General features: G+C 34.8%; 2 protein-coding genes across 4 annotated transcripts in view; one reads left to right on the top strand and one right to left on the bottom strand.

The window, feature by feature from the left end:
• LOC136034435 (zinc finger protein ZFP2-like) overlaps positions 1-22,523 on the top strand; it is a 163,926-nt gene that overhangs the window by 116,740 nt on the left and 24,663 nt on the right. The window lies entirely within an intron of this gene.
• LOC136035063 (uncharacterized) lies at positions 87-1,151 on the bottom strand. Its single transcript, XM_065716660.1, has one exon. It carries the CDS (start codon positions 1,149-1,151, stop codon positions 87-89), a length of 1,065 nt encoding a protein of 354 aa, XP_065572732.1.

Genomic DNA, 22,523 nt, shown 5'->3' with positions numbered 1-22,523 from the left:
GAGACAATTTTAATATACAGTAAATTAAAATATGTCAAAAGACATGGCTGTCATATCCCTATAATTAATGTGAAAGTAGTAACAATTTAGAAACTGCCACGTAATGCTCTTTCCCTTTGCCAAGGTACACTTCCAGTAGGTGAAACTAAATACCTAGCCAGACTGTCTCTGAGACATTGGGAGTTTCGTGATGCATTGTTGCTTCCAAACCGTCTGTGTTCAGATAAGACAAAGCTAGTTGATGTTTCATTTTGATCACTCTGAGCTCCACGAGTCTGGATGAGAAAATTATGCAAACATAAACATGCTAAAACTAGTAATTTTGCATTTTCTGGCTGGAGAATAATCTCACTCCGAAATATTCTAAATCGTTGGGCAAAAATACCAAACGCATTCTCAATTGATCGGCGGGCACTTGATATTCTGTAGTTATAGATTTTTTGTTCCTCTGAAAGCCTGTTTCCAGGGTATGGGCGCATTATGTAGTCTTTTAGAGGGAATGCTTCATCAGCAACAAAGAAAAAAGGGAATTTCTCATGAGTTCCGGGCAATGGGCTTGGATCTGGGAATTTAATTGCACCACTTTCAATTTTCTGTCCAAACTCTGATCTTGAAAAGACACCCCCATCACTCTCACTTCCATATGCACCAACATCAACAAATTTAAATTGGCAATTTGCATTGCATGTTGCTAGCAGAACTATACTATGGTAATTTTTATAGTTGTAAAATTGGGAGCCTGAATTATATGGACACTGAATTCTAATGTGTTTTCCATCCATGGCTCCCACACAGTTTGGAAGTGATGATTTTGCCTTGAATGTTTGGCTTATTTCTTCTAGATCACAGGTATCAGGCAGTTTTAAATATTCATCCTTGAGAGCTTCATAAATAGCATTCAATGCATCTTTTATTATGCCAGATACTGTTGAAAGGCCAACTCTAAAATCATATTGCAAAGAGGTCATTGACATTCCTGTGGCAATGTACCTAAATATTAATGCTAACTTTATTTCTGGTGAGATTGGCTTCCGAAAGTTGGTATGCTTCTTTGTCAGCTTGTTCTTTACTTTGTCAAATATTTGAAAATACTCATGTCTTGTAAACCGTGTATAGTTAAAAAACTTCTCCTCATCATCAACAAGCAACATGTGTTGTACCAAGGCAATCTGGCCCTTCTCCTCTCTTTCCTTTTGACTGAAGATTGGACGGACCCATATTCTTCTCTTCTTTCTAAAAAAAAAACCAGGATTTTAATGGAGGTTAGTATTATTCCTGTTGCCAAACAGAGGTGAATATGCTACTGGAAATATGGTTTAGAACCAGGAATTGATTCAATTGAATCTAAAGCCATTATAATATAGCCTACCGTCTGGTAAGAATTCTTAAGCAATGTCCCTTTCCCAACCTTAATAACAATTGCTGTCATCTAGTAATAATTAATGAGCACAATAGGAACCAGTTTGTATTTTGCTTCAATTTTGGAATATTATTACCAAAAATAGTAAGAATTTAAAAAGCTTATTTATTCAGTTAATAATTTCAAAGTTATCAAACAAACACAAAGTGGAAACAATAGGGAAAATCTTTTCAAGACAGTGGGCATCAATGTAGCCCTGGTTAAACTTTGTGGAAGTAAGGATGGTAGGGCTGTTTTTAAAAACACTTTTTCTAATTAATTCTCAAATTTTAACGCAAGTTTATTCATATATATATATATATATATATATATATATATATATATATATATATATTCTTTCTTGTATTGTGCTGAAGAGAGCCTTGGACATAGGGCCAAAATATCCACTGTCTTGAAAAGATTTTCCCTATTGTTTCTACTTTGTGTTTGTTTGTTATGGAAAAGCAGTGTGGTCTTCGTTGCTATTTTCAGAGTTATCAGTTAGGTCACATAGATGCAGACTGATTTCTAGCTGCTATTGCTTCTTTAAACAAAGAGTACAATTTATTGGAAAAAAATCACATGACTATTAAAGCATTTATTACAAATTTTGTTTGGAAAAACACGCAAGCTTTCTGTAAAGAAAATTGGAATAAATAGGACAACATTTCTTTTTAGCTGTTTAGATTCCGCAAGGATAGCCACAGCAGCGATTATCATATCCTCTTCACTGTCACTACTTGTTCCAGTGTTCCAATTCCAACTTGTTGATTCCATGTTTTGCAAATTCAAACTTTAGCAGATGATGATTGTGATCGATTTTCTGCGATAATGGTGTATAACTTTATTACAAATAAACGGTTCGGTGTGAAGGGACGAATTTTGATGTGAAAGAACATAAACGTAAGACCCGTAATATGAAACGTAACAACCGTAGCATTAACCGGAACGTAAGGTCTTACATTTTCAATGTGAAGGAACCTTTACACTAAACCTTAAATCTCATCTCAATTGTTTAAGAATGACCTCTGAATCACAATTGCCAAAGAATAAATAGTTGAAATTACTGAAAATATCTTTAGCACAAAGAGCAAGCTATTTAGGTGGAGATGAACCCCACATATGCATAATAATTTCTGTTTGTTCAAGTTTTAATTCTACTTCTTATTTTTAGCCGAAAAAACTTTTCCGCATTTATTTTTTCATTGTTTTTTTTTAATAGTGCTAGAATATTCTGTGTCCCCTTTGGTGGAATTATCTTCCCCCATGACAAAATCCTCCATGGAAAGATCCTTCCACGGGACCCCCTCCCCTCAACCCCCCTCTTCAAACAAAAAAAATCCCCCTGAAAACGTCTGTACCAATAACCATTTCTAAACTTAAACGCTGGTCAAATTTTGTAACATGCAGCCCCTCCCCCTTGGACTTTGGGGGAGTAAGTCATCCCCAAAGACATTGTTATTAAGTTATTGGACATTGCGAATTGAAATGACTATCTTGAAATTTTGATCCGTTGACTCTGAGAAAAAACAAGTGTTGGAGGGGCCCTAGGTGCCCTCCAATTTTTTTGGTCACTCAAAAAGGACACTAGAACTTTTAGTTTCTGTTGGAATGAGCCCTTTCACTACAGTCTAGCACCACTGGGTCGATACAAACACCCCTGGAAAAAATGAAAACCAATAAATACCCATGATCAGTCTTCTGGCTAAAAATACGAAAATTAAAAATTTTTGTAGATAGGAGCTTGAACTTCCACAGTAGAGTTCTCTGATACGCTGAACGCGATAGTGTGATTTTCTTTAAGATTATATGAGTTCTAGGGGGTGTTTCCTCCTTTTTTCCGAAATAAGGTAAATTTTACCAGGCTTGTAACTTTTGATGAGTAAGACTAAATTTGAATAAACTTATATATCTAAAATCATCATAAAATCCAATTCTTTATTGTCCAAATCCAGTATCTATTATTATCAAAATTTCGGTTTTTAGAGTTTTGTTTACTATTGAACTTGGTCGTTCCTTACTACATTTTGTTACCAAAAACTGTTTGATTTGCTTATGAACAAACTGTTTGATTTGTTTGATCATAATAATATTCGTACTGTAGCTATATAGGTCAAGTTGGTTGTAGCTTAGTCATAGAAGTCAGTAGGGAGAAGGGATCAGCTTTAGAAATCATTTAATTGTTTTTAAATTTTTTACTTCAAATATTTAAGTCAAAAGTCCAATATAGCTCAAAATTCTCTTATTTGTAATTGAAACTCCTAGTGAGTGCTGATTACGTCTTATTCTTTGCGTTTTGGATTCTTTTACTAACCCATAATCGTAGAACAGTCCTTATGTAAAATACCATGTCAACTTCTTGCTATTTTTACTTTTCGAAATATTTCTTTTACCCAGCTCTGCATCAGTATGTTGTACAAAATATCTGCTACAAATATAATGAAGTGAATCAGAATATTATTTGTATACTCTTATCAAAAATTAGAAATTTTATGCTCACAAATATGTGGTACCAATCCATACTCTTTATCTATTGTCATCAGTTTTAATATGCAGCACTAGTAGACCGAGCTTTGATTGGTAAAGGGAATTTTAGACATAAAAACAATATTCATTCCCCTCCTCCTCTTTGAAAGTGTGTACCTCCCATACCCTTGATTTACACAAAAAAAACTTCGTGTTATTTTATATATTTTTTTTTCATAAAATAAAAGAGGAAGGGTAGTTTTCAAACATTAGGTGTTCATTTTTCCCTTCTGATTCGCATCCCTCTCTAGTTTTATTGAATATAAGGTGTCTATCAAAATGCTGCCAAAAAATGTTGCCAAGATTTTCTGGATATTCTTAATCAAACATTTCCCAACGAGCAAATTAATAATTCAGAAAATATCATTTTGTGCTGTTTTTATTTATAAACATGAGAAGAAAAAACAAAGCACGCGTTTTTGGTGCCATATGTCACTTTATGATTGCCTTGTAAATTAAAATTTTTAAGGAGCTATTAAATATATAATTTGGTTGATAAAGGACCATATCATTAGCTCTCTATGATGTCCATCTGTCTGACCCGACCTTTACATTCCAAAAATGTCACCCAAATTGCACTTTTAGTGTGTAATGCCGCACTTTCTAGACACAAAACAATATGTTTTTTTTTAGTCCTTGAACAGCTCTCTATGATTTTCCAGTGCCTAAAGTCTGACAAAAAAAATATAAGAAGACTTATCATTGCTGCCCTCGTAAAAAAAAAGTGATTTTCCTTTTTATTCTATGAGGGTGGTTGCATTTTGCCTAAACAATGTTTCAGCAATGGTAATTTAAAGGAAGTACTTTTTGACTTGCTATGACATCATTTGAAATCACAAGAAGTGATGCACATGGTTGTTGGAATAGTACTTAGTTCAACTGTGAGATTTTGTCTCCTATACTAGGTACGGGATTTAAATGAAATGGAAGGGGGGTATGCACTTTAATGTTAACTGCAAAGAATCCAAGCTTATTAAACTCACCATTATCCAACCGAAAATGTTTACAGTACACAAATATAGTTAGCACAAACTCATTGCTGACAGCCATACTTAAAGCTGGCTGCACTACTTAATTTATATTTTTTTGTTGCGTATGCATTGCATTCTTATGTATTCTGTAATGTTTTTATGGCAATTGGTATTAACCAAGTGACATATAGCAATCGCAAATTCTGTCGGTCTGTCAGTCTGCCTGTCCTGGTTTTGCTACTTTAGGCACTTTCAGGTAAGCTAGGACGATGAAATTTTGCATTCGTATCAGGGACCGGACCAGGTTTAATTAGAAATAGTTGTTTTCCCGATTTAACCATCTGGGGAAGTGGGGGGCCCGTTAATTCGGATAGAATAGAAAAAATGAAGTATTTTTAACTTACAAACGGTTGGTCAGATCTTAATGAAATTTGATGTTTGGAAGGATATCGTGCCTCAGAGCTGTTATTTTAAATCCCGACCGGATCTGGTGACATTGGGGGGGGGGGAGTGTGGAGGGAGAAACCTAAAATCTTGGAAAACACTTCGAGTGAAGGGATCGGGATGAAACTTGGTGGGAAAAATAAGCACAAGTCCTAGATACATGATTGACATAACCGGAAAGGATCCGCTCTCTTTTGGGTAGTACGGGGGGGGGGGTCTTAATTCTTAAAAGTTAAGAAAAAATAAAGTATCTTTAACTTACGAACGGGTGATCGGATCTCAATGAAATTTGATATTTAGAAGGATATCATGTCTCAATGCTCTTATTGTAAATCTTGACGTGATCTGGTGACGTTGGGGGGGGGGTTGGGATTGTCAGAACCTGTCTAAGATATGTGGCTGACATAACCGGACCAGATCTGCTCTCTTTGGTTTAGTTGGGGGGGTGTATTTTGAAAAAATGAGATATTTTTAACTTACGAAAGGGTGACCAGATCTTAATGAAATTTGATATTTAGAAGGATCTTTTGCTTTAAAGCTCTAATTGTAAATCCCGACCAGATCCTGTGACCTTGGGGGGAGTTGGAGGGGGAAACCGGAATTCTTTGAAAACGTGAAAATTGGGGTATTTTATCTTACGAATAGGTGATCGGATCTTAATGAAAATTGATATTTAGAAGGAATTCATGTTTCAGAACTCTTATTTCAAATCTCAACCAGATCTTTTGACATTGGATGGAGTTGGAGGGGGGAAACTTTGGAAAACACTTGGAGTGGAGGAATCGGGATAAAGCTTGGTGGATAGAATAAGCAAATGTCCTTGATACGTGATTGACGTAACTGTACTGGATTCGGTCTCTTTGGGTGAGTTTGGGGGAGGGGTTCAGTGATTTGGCGAGTTTGGTGCTTCTGGACGTGCTAGGACGATGAAAATTGGTAAACGTGTCCGGGACCTGCACAAATTGACTTGAGAATATTCTTTTCCCCGATTCGACCATCTGGGGGCTGGAGGAGAGGGAAAATTTAAAAATGTGTTTTTTTTAACTTACGAATGGATGATGAGATTTTAACTGAAATTTAGATTCAGAAAGACCTCATGTCTCAGAGCTTTTATTTCAAATTCTGACCCTATCCAATTATACTGGGGAATTGGATAAGGAAATGGGCAATCTTGGAAAATACTTAGAAAGGAGAGATCGGGATGAAACTTGGTGGGTAGAATAAGCAAATGTCGTAGATAAATGATTAAAGTAACCAGACTGAATCCACTCTTTGGGGGAGTTAGGGGGATTCAGTGATTTGGCGAGTTCGGTGCTTCTGGACGTATTAGCACGATAAAAATTGATAAGTTTCTCAGGAACCTGCACAAATTGACTTGATAAAGTCGTTTTCACCGATTCGACCATCTGGTGGGCTGAAGGGAGAGGAACATTTTCAAAAAATGAGGCATTTTTATCTTACGAGTGGGTGATCGGATCTTAATGAATTTTTCTATTTAGAAGTGACTTATAGCGATCGCAAATTCTGTCTGTTTTTCCCGGTTTTGCTACATTAGGCACTTCTAGGTAAGCAAGTACGATGAAATTTGGCGGGCGCATTAGGGACTGGACTAGATTAAATTAGAAATAGTCATTTAACCATTTTGATCGTCTGGGAGGAGGGAGTGGGGGGCTGGTTACTTTGGAAAAATGAAGTATCTTTAACTTGGGAACGGGTGACGGGATCTTAATGAAATTTGATTTTTGGTAGGATATCGTGTCACAAAGCTTTTATTTTAAATTCTGACCAGATCCGCTGACATTGAGGGGAGTTGGAGGGGGGACGCTTAGAGTGGAGGGATCGGGATGAAACTTGGTGGGAAAATAAGTAGAAGTTCTAGATACGTGATTGACATAACCGGAACGGATCTGCTCTTATTGGGGGGGGGGGCGTAATTCTGAAAAATTAGAAAAAAATTAGTTATTTATAATTTAGGAAAGAATGATCGTATCTAAATGAAATTTCCTATTAGAGGGACCTCCTAACTCAGATCTCTCATTTTAAATCCCGACCGGATGCAGCGTCAGTGGGAGGGGTGACCGGAAATCTTGGAAAACACTTAAGGGAAGAGATTATGATGAAACTTGGTTGGAGGAATAAAAACATGTTTAAGATACGTGACTGACATAACCGGACTGGGTCCGCCCTTTTTGGTGGAGATTGGGTGGGGGAGAATTGGAAAAATCAGATCATAATGACATTTGATATTTAGAGAGATCTTGTGCTTTAGAGCTCTTACATTAAATTCCAACAAGATCCCGGGACCTAGGGGTGAGTTGGAGGGAGAAACCGGAATTCTTGGAAAACGTGAAAATTGAGGTATCTTTATCTTACGAATGGGTGATTGGATGTTAATGAAACTTGATATATAGAAGGATCTAATGACTCAGATGCTCCATTTTCAATTCGAATCGGATCCGTGGACATAGGGGGTTGGAGGGGGAAACAGATATCTTGGAAAACGTTTAGAGTGGAGAGATCGGGATGAAACTTGATGGGAAGAATTAGCACAAGTTATAAATACGTGATTCTCATAATTGGAACGGATGTGTTCGCTTTGGAGGAGCTGGGGGTGTTGATTTGGAAAAAATTAAAAAATTGATGAAATTTTAACTTAAGAACGGGTGACCGGGTCCTAATGAAATTTGATATTGAGAAGGAAGTCATATCTCAGAGCTCTTATGTCAAATCCCGATCAGATCTGTTGACATTAGGAGGAGTTGGAGGGAGAAACCGGAAATCTTGGAAAACACTTAGAGTAGAAAAATCGGAATGAACCTTGGTGGGTAGAATAAGGAAATGTCGTAGATACTTGATTGACGTAACCACACTGGATCCAATTTCTTTGAGGGAGCTAGGGGGTGGGGCTCAGTGCTTTGGCCAGCTTGGTGCTTCTGGACATGCTAGGACGATGGAAATTGATAGGCATGTCCGGGAGCTGCACAAATTGATTTGATAAAATCTTTTTCCCCGATTAGACCATCTGGGGGGCTGAAGGGTGAGGAAAAAGTAGAAAAAATGAGGTATTTATAACTTACGAGTGGATGATTGGGTCTTAATGAATTTTGATATTTAGAAGGACCTCATGACTCAGAGCTCTTATTTTAAATCCCGACCGACATTAAGCCTCCGTTTTTCCTTTTAAATCAATATATTGATTCTTAGAATTTTGCTAGAGCTCATACCATATGAGCTTTTGGCTCATCCGGCCTTGTCACAAGTGCCATATGAGCTCTTAGCTCTTGTTTTTTTCATTCTATATTTCCTGGATTTCCTATCAAACGCGTGACCGTGTCCAAGACAAAATCTTCTTAAAACAACTATTTAATCCAGACAAAGGGAATATTTTTTCTTACACTGGGTTTTTCTTTATCTGACGTTTGTACTATTTTTGACAAAACGGCTAACTCAAATTTGTATGTGATGTTTTTGGAAAAAATGGTTTGGGGGAAGATTACTGCCCTCCGATCACTTTTGAATCTTAAAAAGTGAGCTAGAACTTTCAATGTCCAATCAAATGAGTCATCTTTGAAGTTTATAGGAGCATCCCTTCTATAAGAACCATATTTGCCCCCAGGGCAGAGCTTGCAACGCCTGCCCATGGGATCTGGTAGGATTTGTCGACGCTGGAGTATTTTTTATATCTGAGTTTTGAACTATTTTAAAAGTGGTTGTCTCAAGATTGGATGGGGGGGGGGTTCAACACCGAAGTTTTTGTTACCTTAGTTTTGAATTGTTTTTAAAAATAATTGCTATATAAAAAAATTCGGATGGTTTTGGGGGAAAAGGGCGTGATGGGGGGTAGTTGCCCTTGGATTTCTTTTGACTGTTAGCAGTGAACTAGAACTTTCCATTTCCTACTAAATGAGCCCTCTCGGAAGTTTATACGAGCATCTCTTCCATAAGAACCATGTATGGTCTCAGTGCATAACTTACAACGACTGCCTCCTAATCCTGGGGGGTTGTGTCGAGACCAGAGTTTTTGTTACTTGAATGTTGAACTGTCTAAAAAGAAATGGCTATGTCAAAATTTTTATCTGATGTATTTGGGGGAAAAGGGCGGGGGCTAGTTACCCTCCAATCTCTTTATACTCTTATAAAGTGAACTGGAACTTTCACTTTCCAAGCAAGTGAGCCCTCTCTTAAGCATGTACTTGCATCCCTCCTATTAGAACCAAATATGTCCCCACGGCACAACTTATAACGTCTCCCCCCCCAGCCCTTGGTATTTGTTTCGACATTGAAGTTTTGTTATCTGATTTTTAAGCTATTTGTAGGAAAATCGCTATCTTGAAAAAAATTTCGGATGGGTTCGTGGGAAAAGGGTAGATGGGTTGAGTAGTTAACCTTGGATATCTTTTGACTCTTAAAAAGTGAACTGAAACTTTCAAGTTCTAATCAAATGATCCCTCTTTAAAGTTATACCTGTGCATCTTCCATGAGAACCATATATGCCCCCAGGGTGTAGCTTATAATGACTGCCCCGGACCAAGGGGGTTGTATTGAGACCAGAGTTTTTTTTGGATGATCTGATAAATATTTTTAATAAAATAATTATATCAAAATTTTTATCTGTTGTATTTGGAGGAAAAGGGTGTGGGATGGTCTAGTTGCCCACCGATCTCTATTGACTTTTAAAAAGTAAATAAGAACTGTCATTTTCAAAAGAGATTAGCTGTCTATACGAGTACTCTTTCCATAAGAACTATAAATCCCCCCAGGTAATAACTTACAAAGTTTTTCCCCCGTCCGTTTGAGGTTGTTTCGACACCTTATTTTTCTTTATCTGACCTTTGAACTGTTTTAGTGAAAATGACCATCTCAAAATTTTTATGTGATGCATATGTGGAAAAAAGGCGTGGAGAGAGGCTTACTGCCTTCCGATTACTTTTGAATTCTATAAAGTGAACTAGAACTTTCAATTTTTAATGAAATGAACCCTCTCTGACGTTTATATGAGCATCCCTTCTATAAGTGCCATATATGCCCCCAGGGCATAATTGACAAAGCCTGCCCCTAGACATTGGGGGGGGGGGTCGTATCGACTCCAGAGTTTTGCTATTTGAGTTTTGAAGTATTGAAGAAAATGGCCATGACAAATTTTTATCAGATAGATTTGGGGAAAAAGGGCTTGAAGGGGGGCTTGAAAAGGGCTTAGCTACTCTAGGATCTCTTTTGACTATGAAAAAGTGAACTAGTACTTTTAATTTTCTATCAAATGAGCCCTCTCTGATGGCTCTGCTCTTATGATCATCCCTTCCATAAGAACCATATGTCCCCAGGGCATAACTTACAGCCCCTGGGGTCTGGGGGGTTGTGTTGAAACCAGAGCTTTTGTTACGCGACCTGTTAACTATTTTTGACAAAATGACAATCTCAAAATTTTTGTATGATGGATTTGGGGAAAAAGGGCGTGTGGGAGGTTGACTTCCCGCCGATCATGTTTGAATCTTATAAAGTGAACTAGAACGTTCAATTTTCAATGAAACAAACCCTCTGCAAAGTTTATATGAGCTTCCCTTCTATAAGAAGAGTCAGATATACCCCCAGGATATAACTGACAACCCTATCCCTGGGCTTGGGGGGGGGGGGGTTGACGACACCGGAGTTTTTGTTATCTGAGTTTTGAACTGTTTGAAAAATTTCTATCTCAAATTTGGGCCCTGGAGGTTGTTTCGATACTGGAGTTTTTGTTATCTGGGTTTTGAAGTATCAAAACATATAGCTATGATACAATTGTATGTGATAGATCTGGAAAAAGAGGGCGTGAGTGGGGCTTAGTTGCCCCTCTGAAGTTTTTACGATCAACCCTTCCATAAGAACCATATATGCCTCATGGTATAACTCACAACGACTGCTTCCGGACCCTGGGGGGTTGTGTTGAAACCAGAGTTTTTATTACACGATCTTTTAACTATTTTTTACAAAATGGCTATCTCAAATTTGTTATCTCATAAATTTGGAGAAAAAATGGTGAGTGCGTGGGAGGGGGCTAGTTGCCCTCCAATCTCTTTTTATTCTTAAAAAGTGAACAAAAAATTTCCTTTTGAAACAAATTAGACATCTCTAAAGTATATACGAGCCTCTCTTCCATATGAAGCATATATGTCCCTAGGGCATAACTTACAACGCAAGCCCCTGGGCCCTGCGGGTTTGATTCGAAACCAGAGTTTTGCTGTCTAGCTCTTTGACTATTTTAAACAAATTGGCTATCTCAAAATTTTTATCAGATGCATTTTGAAGAAAAGGGACGTAGAGGGGGGGGGGCTGGTTCCTCTTCACTCTCTTTTGTTTCTTAAAAAGGGAACTAGAACTTTCACTTTCCAAAAAAATGAGCCCTCACTGAGGTGTATACGAGCTCCCATCCATAAGAACCATATTCACTCCCAGGGCATAACTTATAACGCCAGCATCGGGGCCCTAGAGGGTCGTGTCGACACAGGAAATTTTGTTATCTGACCTTTGAACTATTTTTAGCAAAATAGCCATCTCAACATTTTTTCCCATATATTTTTGTTAAATAGGACTTGAGGGGGACGGGAACTAGCTGCCCTAAGATCACTTTTGATTCTTAAAAAGTGAACTACGACTTTCTATTTTCCAATCAAATGAGCCCACTGAAGTTTATACGAGCATTCCTTCCATAAGAACCATATTTCTCTAGGGCATAACTCACAACGCCTGCCACCGAGCCCTGGGGGGCTTTGACGACATCGTAGTTTTTGTTATCCCTTCCCCTTGCCCTTGTGGGTTGTGCCGATATTGGAGTTTTTTCTGACCTTCGAACTATTTTTAACAAAATGGTTGTCTCAAAATTTCTATCTGATGAATTTAGGAGGGGGGAACAATTCCCCCCTCTCTCGATCACTTTTGATCTAGGGCCAAAACGAAAAGCAACCCCGTTCGTCCTCGAATGGGAAGAGGTTGTAAGAAAAGCTTTAAATGAATTTTCAACTTCCTATGAGATTGTTCAAAGAAATATTTTGAATACATAGTGATTGAGGAGGGGAGCTCTAAGCTGTATTTGCTTCAGGTGACTTGGTATTTTAGTGAGTTGTTAGTAGTAGAAATGGAATAGGAGGATTTTAAAACGATCTTAAACTAAAATATATTATCGATTCAAAGTTGAACTAATGAAATTACTACAAACAGAATCATTTCTTCCATGTAGTAGAGATATTCCCTATCTACTATCCACATTTTTTTTGTATTCAAAAGTGATGATATTTGCCAGTGGCTTCGTTGGGGAGGAGGAAATTGATCCACGCTCAATAATTTGGAGAAAAAAAAATTGAGTAACACAAAAATATTTGCTCGTTGCAAGTTTCAACTTTGTTCTTTACTTTGAGTACATAATTTGTTTTTTATTCAATCCATCATTGTTCTTAATTTTTTTTAAATGCAAACAATGGGGTTACACTTCTTAATGTGTTCTACATTAATATTTATAATATACAAATATTAATGGATATAATATAGATTAATACATACAAAGATGCCTAAACGACCCAAGTGGTAATTTTATGTCACTCGGACCCTTTAAGTTGTATATATTCATTGTGGTGCCTTCTACTTTCCCGAAAAATAGTGAACAAAGGTAATTTATTTGGACGATGCTGCTTGCTTTGTCGGATTGCATTGCCATCTCCACAATTTCCAAATGAATTGGCTTGTCTTGTTATAAGGCGTCACTTGCTCCCTAAAGGGCTCCGCAAACAAACACAAAACTGGAACTCATGCCTTAGCTCTGTTCAGCAGAAGTGATTATCGAACTTACTAATAGTCGCAATGATTTTAGTGTCAACTTAGCTTACCACAAAATCAATCTAGCACCACATCTAGAGCAGACCCTTGAATATAATTTTTTCATATGGCCAAAGGTACGTTTTAGACCCTAATGAAGCTCTTTTATACCAGGAACGCTTTGTATATCCGTTAAAATACAAGATCTCTCGTAATCTAATGGATCTTTTGTAAGAAATATTGCTAGATACAAACAACTGTGCCAAAACTTAATGAAAATGTTATAAGTCAAGGATAATGTAAACCAACCTGCTGCTTCAATTGGGCAACAGGCTAAAATACAAGACGAGTGACAATGAGAATATAGAAATCTACCATGTAGGTGCACCCAGGACTGGCAGCTCGATACTAAAAAAATTCTAAAAGGATTCTGATTGGAACTGCACATTGTCCATCCAACCTTAGCCTTAGAGCAAATTATGCCCCTAGTTACTTGAGGCATTGGAAAATGAAAATTAAATTACCTAAATAGTATATCTGTTTATTACCATCATATTCTTTTTTCTTCATTTGACTTCAGGTAGCATAGTATTTCTGACTACATGGCTGTTTCACGAGAATCCCAAAAATACTTTCTGGCTCGGTCACGTGTCTGGAAAACCACTAAAGACTGAAAAAAAGATGAAGATGACTCATGGAGCATGAAAACAAAGAACATGTGTCTGCTATGGCTATCTATCTTATCAGTATTCAAGACCCGGCTCATTATTTGTGCTTCGAAAAATATTTTTACAAATATAATGTTTTCGTCAACATTATCCAGCCTGTTTGAAAATTACGCCAGAAATATGATTTGCAGCTCCACTTTCCACGGCTGGTCTGGATTCACTTTAAAAAAAAAAGTGTCGTCAAAAGCCCAAATGGAAAGTTATTCCTGGCCGGCTTCATTCACCGAGACACATGGAAGCTGATTACAGATCACCTGTTCAAGTCATGAAAACTGCCCTTACGTCTACTGTAGTTTTGCTCAATATTTCTCATATCAATTTTTCAATTTAAACATTTGAAGATGTTATGTCCTTAAATCTTAGTCTTATTGAAATCACTCATCATTTTACTACCATTTTTTCTTTGTTTTTCATTACAATAATAATCGTAACAATATAATAATAATATATATTATCTATATATATATAAATAAGTTGTCTGTGTGTGTGTGTCGAGTGACGTCATGTTTGTGTGTCGACTGACGTCATGTTTGTCGACTGACGTCATTATAAGGATTGAGCTGTATGCGTCATGAAGTTGTTTGTCGACTGACGTCATGTTTGTCAACTGATGAAATTATGTACCGGGACCCCGGGACACAAATGACGACCGGGACACAGGGAATATAAATGACGACCGGGAACCTAAAAGAGAAATTACAGACTGGGACACCCGGATACAAATCACGACCGGGACACAGGGAATATAAATGACGACCGGGACACAACTACAACGGGGACGCCGGGGGCACAGGAGGGATATATAAATGACGACCGGGACACAGGAATTGTTCGAATAGAAATTACAGACCGGGACACAAATGACGACCGGGACACAAATGACGACCGGGACACAGGGAATATAAATGACGACCGGGACACTCAAAGAGAAATTACAAACTGGGACACCGGGACACAAATGACGACCGGGACACAGGGAATATAAATGACGACCGGGACACAGGGACACATCATTAGAATAATGAGGTATAGATCTGAATACGGATTGTTTTTCCCATGGACAATTATATGTTGCATGTTCAAGAATCAGTAAACCTGACAATCTATTTATATGCACAGACAATGAGACAGCGAAGAATGTTGTATATTCGCATATTTTACGTAGTTAAAAACATATATATATATATATATATATATATATATATATATATATATATATATATATATATATATATATATATATATATATATATATATATATATATATATATATATATATATATATATATATATATATATATATATATATACATATATATATATATATATATATATATATATATACTAGCTGTTGGGGTGGCGCTTCGCGCCACCCCAACACCTAGTTGGTGGGGGCGCTTCGCGCCCCCCCCCCCCCAAGCCCCCCCGCGCGCGTAAGTCGTTACGCGCCATAATAGTTACGCGCCATTGTAGTTGTGTCCCTATGTCCCACCTGTGAATATAGATAGATATATATATATATATATATATATATATATATATATATATATATATATATATACTAGCTGTTGGGGTGGCGCTTCGCGCCCCCCCACCCCCCAAGCCCCCCCGCGCGCGTAAGTCGTTACGCGCCATAATAGTTACGCGCCATTGTAGTTGTGTCCCTATGTCCCACCTGTGAATATAGATAGATATATATATATATATATATATATATATATATATATATATATATATATATATATATATATATATATATATATATATATATATATATATATATATATATATATATATATATATATATATATATATATATATATATATATATGGTTTTAACTACGTAAAACTTGCGAATATACAACATTCTTTGCTGTCCCATTGTCTTTGCATATAAATAGATTGTCAGGTTTACCGACTCTTGAACATGCAACATATAATGGTCCATGGGAAAACAATCTGTATTCAGATCTATACCTCATGATTCTAATGATTGGCCTTGAGCTTTGTTGATGGTGATTGCTAATCGACCATTCCCTGCCCCGGTGTCCCGGTCGTCATTTATATCCCCCTGTTTCCCACGGTATCCCCGTTGTAGTTGTGTCCCTGTGTCCCGGTCGTCATTTATATTCCCTGTGTCCCGGTCGTCATTTGTATCCCGGTGTCCCGGTCTGTATATACATTCGTTTTTTAGTTTTGTTTTTCTCCTTTATTTTTTTCCTTTTTTTTTCTTTTTTAGTTTATTTAGATTTTTAGATTTTTTAGTTTTTTTATTAGTTTTTAGTTTTTTTTTCTTTTTAGTTTTTTTGTAGTTTTTACCTTCTTTTTAGTTTGTTAGTTTTTTTTTTTACTTATGTCCTGGTCGTCATTTATACTCCCTGTGTCCCGGTGCTTTGTTGATTGCTAATCGAACATTCCTTTTGTCCTGGTCGCTTTCTCTTTGAGTGTCGTCATTTATTTTTTTCTTTTTTAGTTCTTTTAGTTTTTACCTTTTTTAGTTTTTTTTAGTTTTTTAGATGAAAATTTTTTTTAGTTTTTTCCTTTTTTTCTTTTTAGTTCTTTATTGGTTTTTACCTTTATTTTAGCTTATTTTTCAGTTTTTTCCTTTTTTTTAGTTTTTTTTTATTTTTTATTTTTTTTTAGTTTTTTACCTTTTTTTAGTTTTTTTAGTTTTTTTAGTTTTTTAGCTTTTTTACTTTTTTTATTAGTTTTTAGTTTTTTTTGTAGTTTTTGCATTTTTTTAGTTTTTTCAGTTTTTTTTTAGTTTTTATTGGTTTTTACCTTTATTTTAGCTTATTTTTCAGTTTTTTCCTTTTTTTAGTTTTTTTTAGTTTTTAGTTTTTTTAGTTTTTTACCTTTTTTTAGTTTTTTTAGTTTTTTAGTTTTTTAGCTTTTTTATTTTTTTTATTAGTTTTTAGTTTTTTTTTTTAGTTTTTGCCTTTTTTTAGTTTTTTAGTTTTTTAGCTTTTTTATTAGTTTTTAGTTTTTTTTTGTAGTTTTTGCCTTTTTTTAGTTTTTTTAGTTTTTTAGCTTTTTTATTTTTTTTATTAGTTTTTAGTTTTTTTTTGTAGTTAGTTTTTTTAGTTTTTTACCTTTTTTTAGTTTTTTTAGTTTTTTTTAGTTTTTTAGCTTTTTTATTTTTTTTATTAGTTTTTAGTTTTTTTGTAGTTTTTGCCTTTTTTTTAGTTTTTTTAGTTTTTTAGCTTTTTTATGAGTTTTTAGTTTTTTTTGTAGTTTTTGCCTTTTTTTAGTTTTTTTAGTTTTTTAGCTTTTTTATTTTTTTTATTAGTTTTTAGTTTTTTTTGTAGTTTTTGCCTTTTTTTAGTTTTTTCAGTTTTGACGTCACCTGATCCAGTTTTTTCAGGTGACGTCACCTGATCCAAATAGATTGTCAGGTTTACCGACTCTTGAACATGCAACATATAATGGTCCATGGGAAAACAATCTGTATTCAGATCTATACCTCATGATTCTAATGATTGCCCTTGAGCTTTGTTGATGGTGATTGCTAATCGACCATTCCCTGTCCCGGTCGTCATTTATATCCCCCTGTTTCCCCCGGTGTCCCCGTTGTAGTTGTGTCCCTGTGTCCCGGTCGTCATTTATATACCCTGTGTCCCGGTCGTCATTTGTATCCCGGTGTCCCGGTCTGTATATACATTCGTTTTTTAGTTTTGTTTTTCTCCTTTATTTTTTTCCTTTTTTTTTCTTTTTTAGTTTATTTAGATTTTTAGATTTTTTAGTTTTTTTATTAGTTTTTAGTTTTTTTTTCTTTTTAGTTTTTTTGTAGTTTTTACCTTCTTTTTAGTTTTGTTAGTTTTTTTTTTTACTTATGTCCTGGTCGTCATTTATACTCCCTGTGTCCCGGTGCTTTGTTGATTGCTAATCGAACATTCCTTTTGTCCTGGTCGCTTTCTCTTTGAGTGTCGTCATTTATTTTTTTCGTTTTTAGTTCTTTTAGTTTTTACCTTTTTTAGTTTTTTTTAGTTTTTTAGATGAAAATTTTTTTTAGTTTTTTCCTTTTTTTCTTTTTAGTTTTGTATTGGTTTTTACCTTTATTTTAGCTTATTTTTCAGTTTTTTCCTTTTTTTAAGTTTTTTTTTTATTTTTTATTTTTTTTAGTTTTTTACCTTTTTTTAGTTTTTTTAGTTTTTTTGGTTTTTTAGCTTTTTTTATTTTTTTTATTAGTTTTTAGTTTTTTTTGTAGTTTTTGCCTTTTTTTAGTTTTTTTAGTTTTTTAGCTTTTTTATTTTTTTTATTAGTTTTTAGTTTTTTTTTGTAGTTGTTGCCTTTTTTTAGTTTTTTCAGTTTTGACGTCACCTGATCCAGTTTTTTCAGGTGACGTCACCTGATCCACAGATCCACACACAGACAACTTATCTTCTATATATATAAAAATAAGTTGTCTGTGGATCTGTGGGTGGATCAGGTGACGTCATGTTTGTCCGCATATGACGTCTGAATTATTTCACACTAATACAAAAGAAGAAAAAAACTAAAAAAGGTAAAAACTACAAAAAAACTAAAAAGAAAAAAAAACTAAAAAAGCTAAAAAACTAAAAAAAACTAAAAAAAGGTAAAAATTTAATAACTAAAAAAAAACTGAAAAAAATAAAAAAAGGCAAAAACTACAAAAAAAAATAAAAACTAATAAAAAAACTAAAAAAGCTAAAAAACTAAAAAACTAAAAAAACTAAAAAAAACTAAAAAAAAGGTAAAAAACTAAAAAAAACTAAAAACTAAAAAAGAAAAAAACTAAAAAAAAAGGAAAAAACTGAAAAATAAAAGAGAAAAAGAAAACTAAAAAATATGAATAAATATATATAAAAATAAGTTGTTTGTGGGTTATGTCTGTCTGTCTGTCTGTCGACTGACGTCGTGTTTGTCCGCATATGACGTCTGAATTATTTCACACTAATACAAAAGAAGAAAAAAAACTAAAAAAGGTAAAAACTACAAAAAAAACTAAAAAGAAAAAAAAACTAAAAAAGCTAAAAAACTAAAAAAAACTAAAAAAAGGTAAAAAACTAAAAAAAACTAAAAACTAAAAAAGAAAAAAACTAAAAAAAAGGAAAAAACTGAAAAATAAAAGAGAAAAAGAAAACTAAAAAATATGAATAAATATATATAAAAATAAGTTGTTTGTGGGTTATGTCTGTCTGTCTGTCTGTCGAGTGACGTCGTGTTTGTCCGCATATGACGTCTGAATTATTTCACACTAATACAAAAGAAGAAAAAAAACTAAAAAAGGTAAAAACTACAAAAAAAACTAAAAAGAAAAAAAACTAAAAAAGCTAAAAAACTAAAAAAACTAAAAAAAGGTAAAAAACTAAAAACTAAAAAAAACTGAAAAAACTAAAAAAAGGCAAAAACTAAAAAAAAAAATAAAAACTAATAAAAAAACTAAAAAAGCTAAAAAACTAAAAAAAACTAAAAAAACTAAAAAAAGGTAAAAAACAAAAAAAAAACCTAAAAACTAAAAAAGAAAAAACTAAAAAAAAGGAAAAAACTGAAAAATAAGAGAAAAAGAAAACTAAAAAAATATTAATAAATATAAAAAATATAAATATAAATATAATATAAATTAGTAATCAACAAAGCACCGAGACACAAATGACGACCGGGACACAGGGAGTATAAATGACGACCAGGACATAAGTAAAAAAAAAAAACTAAAAAAACTAAAAAAATGGTAAAAACTACAAAAAAACTAAAAACTAATAAAAAAACTAAAAAATCTACAAATCTAAATAAACTAAAAAAGAAAAAAAAGAAAAAAGGAAAAAAATAAAGGAGAAAAACAAAACTAAAAAACGAATGTATATACAGACCGGGACACCGGGATACAAATGACGACCGGGACACAGGGAATATAAATGACGACCGGGACACAGGGACACAACTACAATGGGGACGCCGGGGGGCACAGGGGGATATAAATGACGACCGGGACACCGGGACACAAGGAATATAAATGACGCCCGGGACACTCAAAGAGAAATCAAAGACTGGAACACCGGGACACAAATGACGACCGGGACACAGGGAATATAAATGACGACCGGGACACAGGGACATAACTACAAAGGGGACGCCGGGGTGCACAGGGGGATATATAAATGACGATGGCGACTCAGGGAATGGTCGATTAGCAATCACCATCAACAAAGCTCAAGGGCAATCATTAGAATCATGAGGTATAGATCTGAATACGGATTGTTTTCCCATGGACCATTATATGTTGCATGTTCTAGAGTCGGTAAACCTGTTCAAGAGTCGGTAAGTCGGAAAATCTATTTATATGCACAGACAATGGGACAGCAAAGAATGTTGTATATTCGCAAGTTTTACGTAGTTAAAAACATATATATATATATATATATATATATATATATATATATATATATATATATATATATATATATATATATATATATATATATATATATATATATATATCTATATTCACAGGTGGGACATAGGGACACAACTACAATGGCGCGTAACTAATATGGCGCGTAACGACTTACGCGCGCGGGGGGGCTTGGGGGGGGGGCGCGAAGCGCCCCCACCAACTAGGTTTTGGGGTGGCGCGAAGCGCCACCCCAACAGCTAGTTTTTATATATATAGATACTAGCTGTTGGGGTGGCGCTTCGCGCCCCCCCAAGCCCCCGCGCGCGCGTAAGTCGTTACGCGCCATATTAGTTACGCGCCATTGTAGTTGTGTCCCTGTGTCCCACCTGTGAATATAGATAGATTTATATATGTTTTTCAAACTACGTAAAAATTGCGAATATACATTTTTGGCTTTCCCACTACTGGAAGCTTTCCGTTTCCAATTGCCAGCAATTGATCTGAAAATGTTTGACCAGAATCATCGTTTTGCAATCGAACACGCATATTTGTAGTTAATTTTAATATTTTTACGTGTGCCCATAAATTAGAATTTTTCAGGCAAGCATTCATTTCGTCTGCAGGAGTTAAACTACGTAAAAATTGCGAATATACAACATTCTTGGCTTTCCCATTGTCTGTGCATATACAAAGCCGTATGCACTAATAATGACGTCATATGCAAACGCTCTTTTTACAAACAAACAAACATGCATACACACAACTCGTTTTTATATAGATAGATAGATAGATGGATACAATACAAATTAACTGCGTAAAACTTACGAATATACAACATTCTTCGCTGTCCAATTGTCCCTGCATATAAATAGATTGTCAGGTTTACCGACCCTCGAACATGCAACGTACAATTGTCCATGGGAAAAACAATCAGTATTAAGATCTATACCACATTTTTCTAATGATTGACCTTGAGCTTTGTTAATGGTGATTGCAAATGCTAATCGAATTGGGAATTGCAATCTTTTAAATTGAAAAGGCAGATCCGTTGGAATCATGGGAATGCGAGGAATAAGAACAGCCTTACCCTCAAAATGCCCTGTCAAGATTGTCGCCTTTATTAGGCTTTCCATTGTTTTTTTTACGGCAAGTCGCGTGCCATTGCAAAGCTTTGGTGGGTCGCCTATTTTTAGTTGTAGCACGTGTGGTGGAAACCCTGAAAGATATATGGAATTTAAAAATTCAGATGGATAATTAACCGCTTCATTTGGTTCCAAAACTGTGTCGACTGACTTGCAAAGGACTGCCTGGTCTCGAATCTTGGTCAAAACAATATTGTTGATTTCGTGGACGTCTATATTTTTGGGTGCGAGAATCGCTCTTTCACTTAGCCATTTATTATTTTTATAATTTTTTAGAATATTCGGAAATACTTTTTCAATCAATTCATTTTTGGACGTCACTAAACTACAGAAATCCCAAACCCAATCATCATCGCTATCATTTTCAGTTTTAATATGTTTTGACTCTCGCTGTCCAGGTGGATCTTCATCTAACTGCGCGGTTTTGCGTTCTTTAGCCTCAAGCCTGTTTCCTTGCTGTTCTTTTGATTCCTCGGCACGCTTTCTTTTCTGACTTTCTCTATCAGCAGCAAGTTTTTTGGCATAGACTCTTTGAGCATCTTCATCAGTCATTGTAAACTTAAACATTAATAGAATTCTACGCGAACATATGTCTTATATAACTTGAATGACGTCACCTTCAAAGCAAAAATGATGGCAACTAATTTCATGACGTCAGCCGAAACATGACGTCACCTGATCCATCCACAGATCCACACACAGACAACTTATTTTTATATATATAGATATATCTATTCACATGTGGGACACAGGGACACAACTACAATTGTGCGCAACTAATATGGCGCGTAACGACTTACGCTCGCGGGGGGGGGCTTGCGGGCGCGAAGTGCCCCACCAACTAGGTGTTGGGTTTTGTTGGTGCCCCACCAACAATAGTATATATATATATATATATATATATATATATATATATATATATATATATATATATATATATATATATATATATATATATATATATATATATATATATATATATATATATATATATATACACATATATATATATATATGTATATATATATATATATATATATATATATATATATATATATATATATATATATATATATATATATATATATATATATATATATATATATATATATATATATATATATATATATATATAAATATATATATATATATATATAAAAAAGCAACGGGACAAAA

The sequence above is a fragment of the Artemia franciscana genome, chromosome 13 (genome assembly GCF_032884065.1).
Source record: "Artemia franciscana chromosome 13, ASM3288406v1, whole genome shotgun sequence".
Classification (NCBI taxonomy): domain Eukaryota; kingdom Metazoa; phylum Arthropoda; class Branchiopoda; order Anostraca; family Artemiidae; genus Artemia; species Artemia franciscana.
This window is presented reverse-complemented; position numbering and strand designations above follow the sequence as displayed.

Coding starts and splice junctions, on each gene's coding strand:
- LOC136035063 (XM_065716660.1), bottom strand. CDS start 1,151: ATGTTGCTTGTTGATGATGAGGAGAAGTTTTTTAACTATACACGGTTT.